The sequence below is a fragment of the Procambarus clarkii genome, chromosome 46, assembly GCF_040958095.1.
Source record: "Procambarus clarkii isolate CNS0578487 chromosome 46, FALCON_Pclarkii_2.0, whole genome shotgun sequence".
NCBI classification, from domain to species: domain Eukaryota; kingdom Metazoa; phylum Arthropoda; class Malacostraca; order Decapoda; family Cambaridae; genus Procambarus; species Procambarus clarkii.
Window position 1 is genome coordinate 8,700,527 of NC_091195.1, and position 8,367 is coordinate 8,708,893.

An 8,367-nucleotide genomic window follows, 5' to 3' on the forward strand; every position below is an offset into this window, starting at 1 on the left:
TGGTGAAGAGTGGTGTGTGACAGTGGTGGAGAGTGGTGTGTGACAGTTGTGGAGAGTGGTGTGTGGCAATGGTGGAGAGTGGTGTGTGACAGTGGTGGAGAGTGGTGTGTGGCAGTGGTGGAGAGTGGTGTGTGAGAGTGGTGGAGAGTGGTGTGTGACAGTGGTGAAGAGTGCTGTGTGACAGTGGTGGAGAGTGGTGTGTGGCAGTGATGGAGAGTGGTGTGTGACAGTGGTGGAGAGTGGTGTGTGACAGTGGTGGAGAGTGGTGTGTGGCAGTGGTGGAGAGTGGTGTGTGACAGTGGTGGAGAGTGGTGTGAGGCAGTGGTGGAGAGTGGTGTGTGACAGTGGTGGAGAGTGGTGTGTGACAGTGGTGGAGAGTGGTGTGTGACAGTATTGGAGAGTGGTGTATGAGTAGTGGAGAGTGGTGTGTGACAGTGGTGGAGAGTGGTGTGTGACAGTGGTGGGGAGTGGTGTGTGACAGTGGTGGAGCGTGGTGTGTGACAGTGGTGGAGAGTGGTGTGTGACAGTGGTGGAGAGTGGTGTGTGACAGTGGTGGGGAATGGTGTGTGGCAGTGGTGGAGAGTGGTGTGTGACAGTGGTGGAGAGTGGTGTGTGGCAGTGATGGAGAGTGGTGTGTGGCAGTGGTGGAGAGTGGTGTGTGACAGTGGTGGAGAGTGGTGTGTGACAGTGGTGGAGAGTGGTGTGTGACAGTGGTGGAGAGTGGTGTATGACAGTGGTGGAGAGTGATGTGTGACAGTGGTGGAGAGTGGTGTGTGACAATGGTGGAGAGTGGTGTGTGACAGTGGTGGAGAGTGGTGTGTGACAGTGGTGGAGAGTGGTGTGTGACAGTGGTGGAGAGTGGTGAGTGGCAGTGTTGAAGAGTGGAGTGTGGCAGTGGTGGAGAGTGGTGAGGGGCAGTGGTGGAGAGTGGTCTGTGTGTGTGATGGAGAGTGGTGTGGCAGTGGTGGAGAGTGGTGAGGGGCAGTAGTGGAGAGTGGTATGTGAGTGGTGGTGAGTGGTGAGGGGCAGTAGTGGAGAGTGGTGTGTGAGTGGTGGAGAGTGGTGAGGTGCAGTGGTGGAGAGTGGTGTGTGACAGTGGTGTGTGGCAGTGGTGGAGAGTGGTGTGTGGCAGTGGTGGAGAGTGGTGTGTGGCAGTGGTGGAGAGTGGTGTGTGGCAGTGGTGGAGAGTGGTGTGTGGCAGTGGTGGAGAGTGGTGTGTGGCAGTGATGGAGAGTGGTGTGTGACAGTATTGGAGAGTGGTGTATGAGTGGTGGAGAGTGGTGTGTGACAGTGGTGGAGAGTGGTGTGTGAATGGTGGAGAGTGGTGTGTGACAGTGGTGGAGAGTGGTTTGTGACAGTAATGGAGAGTGGTGTGTGACAGTGGTGGAGAGTGGTGTGTGACAGTGGTGGAGAGTGGTGTGTGACAGTGGTTGAGAGTGGTGTGTGACAGTGTTGGACAGTGGTGGAGAGTGGTGTGTGACAGTGGTGGAGAGTGGTGTGTGACAGTGGTGGAGAGTTGTGTGTGACAGTGGTTGAGAGTGGTGTGTGACAGTGTTGGACAGTGGTGGAGAGTGGTGATTGGCAGTGGAGGAGAGTGGTGATTGGCAGTGGAGGAGAGTGGTGTGTGGCAGTGGTGGAGAGTGGTGAGTGGCAGTGTTGGAGAGTGGTGAGTGACAGTGGTGGAGAGTGGTGTGTGGCAGTGGTGGAGAGTGGTGTGTGACAGTGGTGGAGAGTGGTGAGTGGCAGTGGAGGAGAGTGGTGTGTGGTAGTTTTGGAGAGTGGTGAGTGGCTGTGGTGGAGAGTGGTGAGTGGCAGTGTTGGAGACTAGTGTGTGACAGTGGTTGAGAGTGGTGTGTGACAGTGTTGGACAGTGGTGGAGAGTGGTGTGTGAGAGTTGTGGAGAGTGGTGTGTGGCAGTGGTGGAGAGTAGTGTGTGACAGTGGTGGAGAGTGGTGTGTGACAGTGGTGGAGAGTGGTGTGTGGCAGTGGTGGAGAGTAGTGTGTGACAGTGGTGGAGAGTGGTGTGTGACAGTGGTTGAGAGTGGTGTGTGACAGTGGTGGAGAGTGGTGTGTGGCAGTGGTGGAGAGTAGTGTGTGACAGTGGTGGAGAGTGGTGTGTGACAGTGGTGGAGAGTGGTGTGTGACAGTGGTGGAGAGTGGTGTGTGACAATGGTGGAGAGTGGTGTGTGACAGTGGTTGAGAGTGGTGTGTGACAGTGGTGGAGAGTGGTGTGTGACAGTGGTGGAGAGTGGTGTGTGACAGTGGTGGAGAGTGGTGTGTGACAGTGGTGGAGAGTGGTGTGTGACAGTGGTGGAGAGTGGTGTGTGACAGTGGTTGAGAGTGGTGTGTGACAGTGGTTGAGAGTGGTGTGTGACAGTGGTATAGAGTGGTGTGTGACAGTGGTGGAGAGTGGTGTGTGACAGTGGTGGAGAGTGGTGTGTGACAGTGGTGGAGAGTGGTCTGTGGCAGTGATGGAGAGTGGTGTGTGACATTGGTGGAGAGTGGTGTGTGATAGGGGTGGAGAGTGGTGTGTGACAGTGGAGGAGAGTGGTGTGTGACAGTGGTGGAGAGTGGTGTTTGACAGTGGTGGAGAGTGGTGAGTGGCAGTGGAGGAGAGTGGTGTGTGGCAGTGGTGGAGAGTGGTGAGTGGCTGTGGTGGAGAGTGGTGAGTGGCAGTGTTGGAGAGTGGTGTGTGGCAGTGGTGGAGAGTAGTGTGTGACAGTGGTTGAGAGTGGTGTGTGACAGTGATGGAGAGTGGTGTGTGGCAGTGATGGAGAGTGGTGTGTGACAGTGGTGGAGAGTGGTGTGTGACAGTGATGGAGAGTAGTGTGTGGCAGTGATGGAGAGTGATGTGTGACAGTGGTGGAGAGTGGTGTGTGATAGTGGTGGACAGTGATGTGTGACAGTGGTGGAGAGTGGTGTGTGACAGTGGTGGAGAGTGGTGTGTGACAGTGGTGGAGAGTGGTGTGTGGCAGTGGTGGAGAGTGGTGTGTGACAGTGGTGGAGAGTGGTGTGTGGCAGTGGTGGAGAGTGGTGTGTGACAGTGGTGGTGAGTGGTGTATGACAGTGGTGGAGAGTGATGTGTGACAGTGGTGGAGATTGGTGTGTGACAATGGTGGAGAGTGGTGTGTGACAGTGGTGGAGAGTGGTGCGTGACAGTGGTGGAGAGTGGTGTGTGACAGTGGTGGAGAGTGGTGAGTGGCAGTGTTGAAGAGTGGAGTGTGGCAGTGGTGGAGAGTGGTGAGGGGCAGTGGTGGAGAGTGGTCTGTGTGTGTGATGGAGAGTGGTGTGGCAGTGGTGGAGAGTGGTGAGGGGCAGTAGTGGAGAGTGGTATGTGAGTGGTGGTGAGTGGTGAGGGGCAGTAGTGGAGAGTGGTGTGTGAGTGGTGGAGAGTGGTGAGGGGCAGTGGTGGAGAGTGGTGTGTGACAGTGGTGGAGAGTGGTGTGTGGCAGTGGTGGAGAGTGGTGTGTGACAGTGGTGGAGAGTGGTGTGTGGCAGTGGTGGAGAGTGGTGTGTGACAGTGGTGGAGAGTGGTGTGTGGCAGTGGTGGTGAGTTGTGTGTGGCAGTGGTGGAGAATGGTGTGTGGCAGTGGTGGAGAGTGGTGTGTGACAGTGGTGGAGAGTGGTGTGTGACAGTATTGGAGAGTGGTGTATGAGTGGTGGAGAGTGGTGTGTGACAGTGGTGGAGAGAGGTGTGTGAGTGGTGGAGAGTGGTGTGGACAGTGGTGGAGAGTGGTGTGTGACAGTGGTGGAGAGTGGTGTGTGACAGTGGTGGAGAGTGGTGTGTGGCAGTGGTGGAGAGTGGTGTGTGACAGTGGTGGAGAGTGGTGTGTGACAGTGGTGGAGAGTGATGTGTGACAGTGGTGGAGAGTAGTGTGTGACAGTGATGAGAGTGGTGTGTGACAGTGGTGGAGAGTGGTGTGTGACAGTGGTGGAGAGTGGTGTGTGACAGTGGTGGAGAGTGGTGCGTGACAGTGGTGGAGAGTGGTGTGTGTAACAGTGGTGGAGAGTGGTGTGTGACAGTGGTGGAGAGTTTTGAGTGGCTGTGGTGGAGAGTGGTGTGTGACAGTGGTGGAGAGTGGTGTGTGGCAGTGGTGGAGAGTGGTGAGTGACAGTGGTGGAGAGTGGTGAGTGGCAGTGGAGGAGAGTGGTATGTGGCAGTGGTGGAGAGTAGTGTGTGACAGTGGTGGAGAGTTTTGAGTGGCTGTGGTGGAGAGTGGTGTGTGGCAGTGGTGGAGAGTGGTGTGTGGCAGTGGAGGAGAGTGGTGTGTGATAGTGGTGGAGAGTGGTGTGCGACAGTAGTGGAGAGTGGTGAGTGACAGTAGTGGAAAGTGGTGAGTGACAGTGGTGGGGAGTGGTGTGTGACAGTGGTGGAGAGTAGTTTGTGGCAGTGGTGGAAAGTGGTGTGTGACAGTGGTGGAGAGTGGTGAGTGACAGTGGTGGAGAGTGATGAGTGGCAGTGGTGGAGAGTGGTGTGTGACAGTGGTGGAGAGTGGTGAGTGACAGTGGTGGAGAGTTGTGAGTGACAGTGGTGGAGAATGGTGTATGGCAGTGGTGGAGAGTAGTGAGTGACAGTGGTGGAGAGTGGTAGTGATACTACCCTACTCCTCCTGCTCCTATTCTGTACCTCTACCCTCCCCCTCCTCTGCACCACTACCCTCCTCCTCCTCTGCACCACTACCCTCCTCCTCTTCTGCACCACTACCCTCCTCCTCCTCTGCACCACTACCCTCCTCCTCTGCACCACTACCCTCCTCCTCCTCCTCCACACCACTACCCTCCTCCTACTCTGCACCACTACCCTTCTCCTCCTCTGCACCACTACCCTCCTCCTCCTCTTAACCACTACCCTCCTTCTCTGCACCACTACCCTCCTCCTCCTCTGCACCACTACCCTCCTTCTCCTCTGCACCACTTCCCTCCTCCTCTGCACCACTACCCTCCTCCTCCTCCTCCACACCACCCTCCTCCTTCTCTGCACCACTACCCTTCTCCTCCTCTGCACCACTACCCTCCTCCTCCTCTTCACCACTACCCTCCTCCTCCTCCTCTGCACCTCTACCCTCCTCTTCCTCTGCACCACTACCCTCCCCCTCCTCTGTACCACTTCCCTCCTCCTCCTCTGCACCACTACCCTCCTCCTCTGCACCACTACCCTCCTCCTCTGCACCACTACCCTCCTCTTCCTCTGCACCACTACCCTCCTCTTCCTCTGCACCACTACCCTCCTCCTCCTCTGCACCACTACCTTCCTCCTCCTCCTCCTTAAGAGATGGGTGTGAGGAGTAACCAGGTGTGGGCTTCAGTGTTCTCTTTCATCTGCAGGTGTAGGTGGGGAGAGTTGCCAGGTGTGGGCTTCAGAGTTCCCTCTCATCTACAGGTTTAGGTGTGGAGAGTTGCCAGGTGTGGGCTGCAGTGTTCTCTCTTATCTGCAGGTGTGGGTGTGGAGAGTTGCCAGGTGTGAGCTGCAATGTTTCCTCTCATCTACAGGTGTGGGTGGGGAGAGACTCCTGCGAGGACTTCACCGGAGGGGCGTCACTGGTGATGACCTTACGGTTAGAATCCAGGACAGTGAGGAGAACAAGAAGTACCTCCAAGAGCTCAGTGCGTCGCTTAACAATTTTAAGAATGTTTTGATATTGTAGATTGTTGAGACCAGCCTCACGAGACCAATAATGTACAAGGACACATCTACGAGGAGCTGGTTGTTGAGACCAGCCTCATGAGACCAATAATGTACAAGGACACATCTACGAGGAGCTGGTTGTTGAGACCTGCCTCACGAGACCAATAATGTACAAGGACACATCTACGAGGAGCTGGTTGTTGAGACCTGCCTCACGAGACCAATAATGTACAAGGACACATCTACGAGGAGCTGGTTGTTGAGACCTGCCTCACGAGACCAATAATGTACAAGGACACATCTACGAGGAGCTGGTTGTTGCTGAGAATTTTGGTATGCTGGTGGTATGAATGAGTTTTAGTATGCTGGAGGTATGAATGAGTTTTAGTATGCTGGAGGTATGAATGAGTTTTAGTATGCTGGAGGTATGAATGAGTTTTAGTATGCTGGAGGTATGAATGAGTTTTAGTATGCTGGAGGTATGAATGAGTTTTAGTATGCTGGAGGTATGAATGAGTTTTAGTATGCTGGTGGTATGAATGAGTTTTAGTATGCTGGTGGTATGAATGAGTTTTAGTATGCTGGTGGTATGAATGAGTTTTAATATGCTGGAGGTATGAATGAGTTTTAGTATGCTGGAGGTATGAATGAGTTTTAGTATGCTGGAGGTATGAATGAGTTTTGGTATGCTGGAGGTATGAATGAGTTTTAGTATGCTGGAGGTATGAATGAGTTTTGGTATGCTGGTGGTATGAATGAGTTTTAGTATGCTGGTGGTATGAATGAGTTTTGGCATGCTGGTGGTATGAATGAGTTTTAGTATGCTGGAGGTATGAATGAGTTTTAGTATGCTGGTGGTATGAATGAGTTTTAGTATGCTGGTGGTATGAATTATTATTAGAATGTTAGTAGGATGAATGAATTTTGGTATGCTGATGGAATGATTGAGTTTTTGTATGCATTGTATGAATGTATTTTAGTATGCTGGAGGTATAAATAAGAATTTGTATGCAGATTTTATTAATACGTTCAGAAATGCATATTGCATGAATAACTGATTTTGATATACTGATTTTATGAATAAGTTTTGGCATGTAATTTATATATTGGCATTTTCTACACTTTATATCGATATGATTTTCTTTACTATTGTTTATTGGATCAATATTATTAGTTTTAGCTGTTTATTTTTTAGGGGATTTTAGTTATTTTGACATTTTAGGAATTTTAGGCATTGAGAATTTGTCTTACTTTTAGTCTGTCTTAACCTTATTATCCTCAAAATCAAGCAGGAGCATATATACACCTGTGTTATTGTAAGTTGCTTAATGTACAACTTAATACAGTAAGTTGCCTACTGTAACTTACAATAATGCATTAAGCAGTTTATTGTATATGTACTTTAATATTATCAGTATGCGATTGTAAACTTGTTCTACTACAGTAGCTAGCCTTTTTAGGAACTTTCTTTATTACAGCAAGTAGCGTACTGTACAAGTACTTTAATATAGTATGCAGTATACTGTTCAAGTTGTTTAATACAGTAAGTGTCCTTCTGCTCACTTAAATGTACAATTTCTTTAGTAAAGAAACTACCAAGAATCTGCCTTTAAAGGAGAAATTGAGTATAACCTTGGATTGTCAATGAGAAGTCTGAGAGCAATAGTACACCAAGAACTTCAACAAAATCTTGTAGATCTGAAGCAAAGTGAAATCGACACCAGTAATTCCATCTATCATCATACTATCATGCAAGAGGAGCCACACATCTATGGTTCATCCAATAAAATCAGCAGACATCTAGATGTTACTACTGCTCGGTTTAGACTCGATTATAAGTATCTCTAGGAATTCTCATTATCTGCTGATGTAGACCTGACCAAATGTAAACTGTGTTAACAAAATTATTCGCACACCCTCCGTCACTATGTGATGGAGTGCGAAAAGATACGTGAATTCAGAGACAATTCTATAAAAATGTTCTAAAGATGAGTAAATGTTTCATTCAAAATAATCTGCTGCCAGAGATTTTGGCCAAATATCCCCAGTTTGCAAACTGTAGGTAGTAACTAAGAGTTATTGTAACCTATCCACCGGTGCCCACTGGATGGGGGGCGGTGTGCAGGACAAACATATCAATTGTGACACTAGCTCTCCACATATGTCAGTTGCTTAAGTTAGAAACTGTACTTGTGGTCGATCTCGAACCCATTGTTGATGTGACGACTTATACTGAATTTTGTAACTAGCTCATCAAGATTGTAACTTGCTTAGCTAAATGAATTGTGGGGTTCAGTCCCTGAGCCCATTATGTACCTCTGTAACCCTTTCCACTACCGCCCACAAGATGGGTATGGGGTGCATAATAATTGAACTAAACTGTACACCTCCTATGATACTGTAAGTAGTACTGTACTACGCTTTTAATAGTTCAGTACTGCAAGTATTAAAGTAAATACATGCATTATCGGAAATAAAGTAACATATAAGTTTAAACAATATAAACACTTTTATTTTCACTCATTCTCTGAGGCCTATTGTTTGGAGGTATTAACTTGCTAGTGGTATATGATATGACTTTTTCAACAGAAACAGAGTAAGACAAATCCGAGTGGTAAACGTTGCCAATGGTCCTCAGGACTCTGGCCTGAGACCTGTCTTGTTTACCGTATATATAAACCATGTTGATACAACACTCAAGTGCAACATTACCATAGTTGTCAATGGTCCTCAGGACTCTG

General features: G+C 49.8%; 1 protein-coding gene across 2 annotated transcripts in view; it reads left to right on the plus strand.

The window, feature by feature from the left end:
- LOC123749636 (uncharacterized) overlaps positions 1-8,131 on the plus strand; it is a 79,860-nt gene extending 71,729 nt beyond the window's left edge. For both annotated transcript variants that reach the window (XM_069301683.1, XM_069301684.1), the window contains exon 4: positions 5,491-8,131. In XM_069301683.1, the coding sequence (XP_069157784.1) occupies positions 5,491-5,645 (155 nt within the window). In that variant the 3' untranslated portion in view covers positions 5,646-8,131. The remainder of the gene's footprint in view (positions 1-5,490) is intronic.
- The last annotated feature ends 236 nt before the right edge of the window (positions 8,132-8,367 follow it).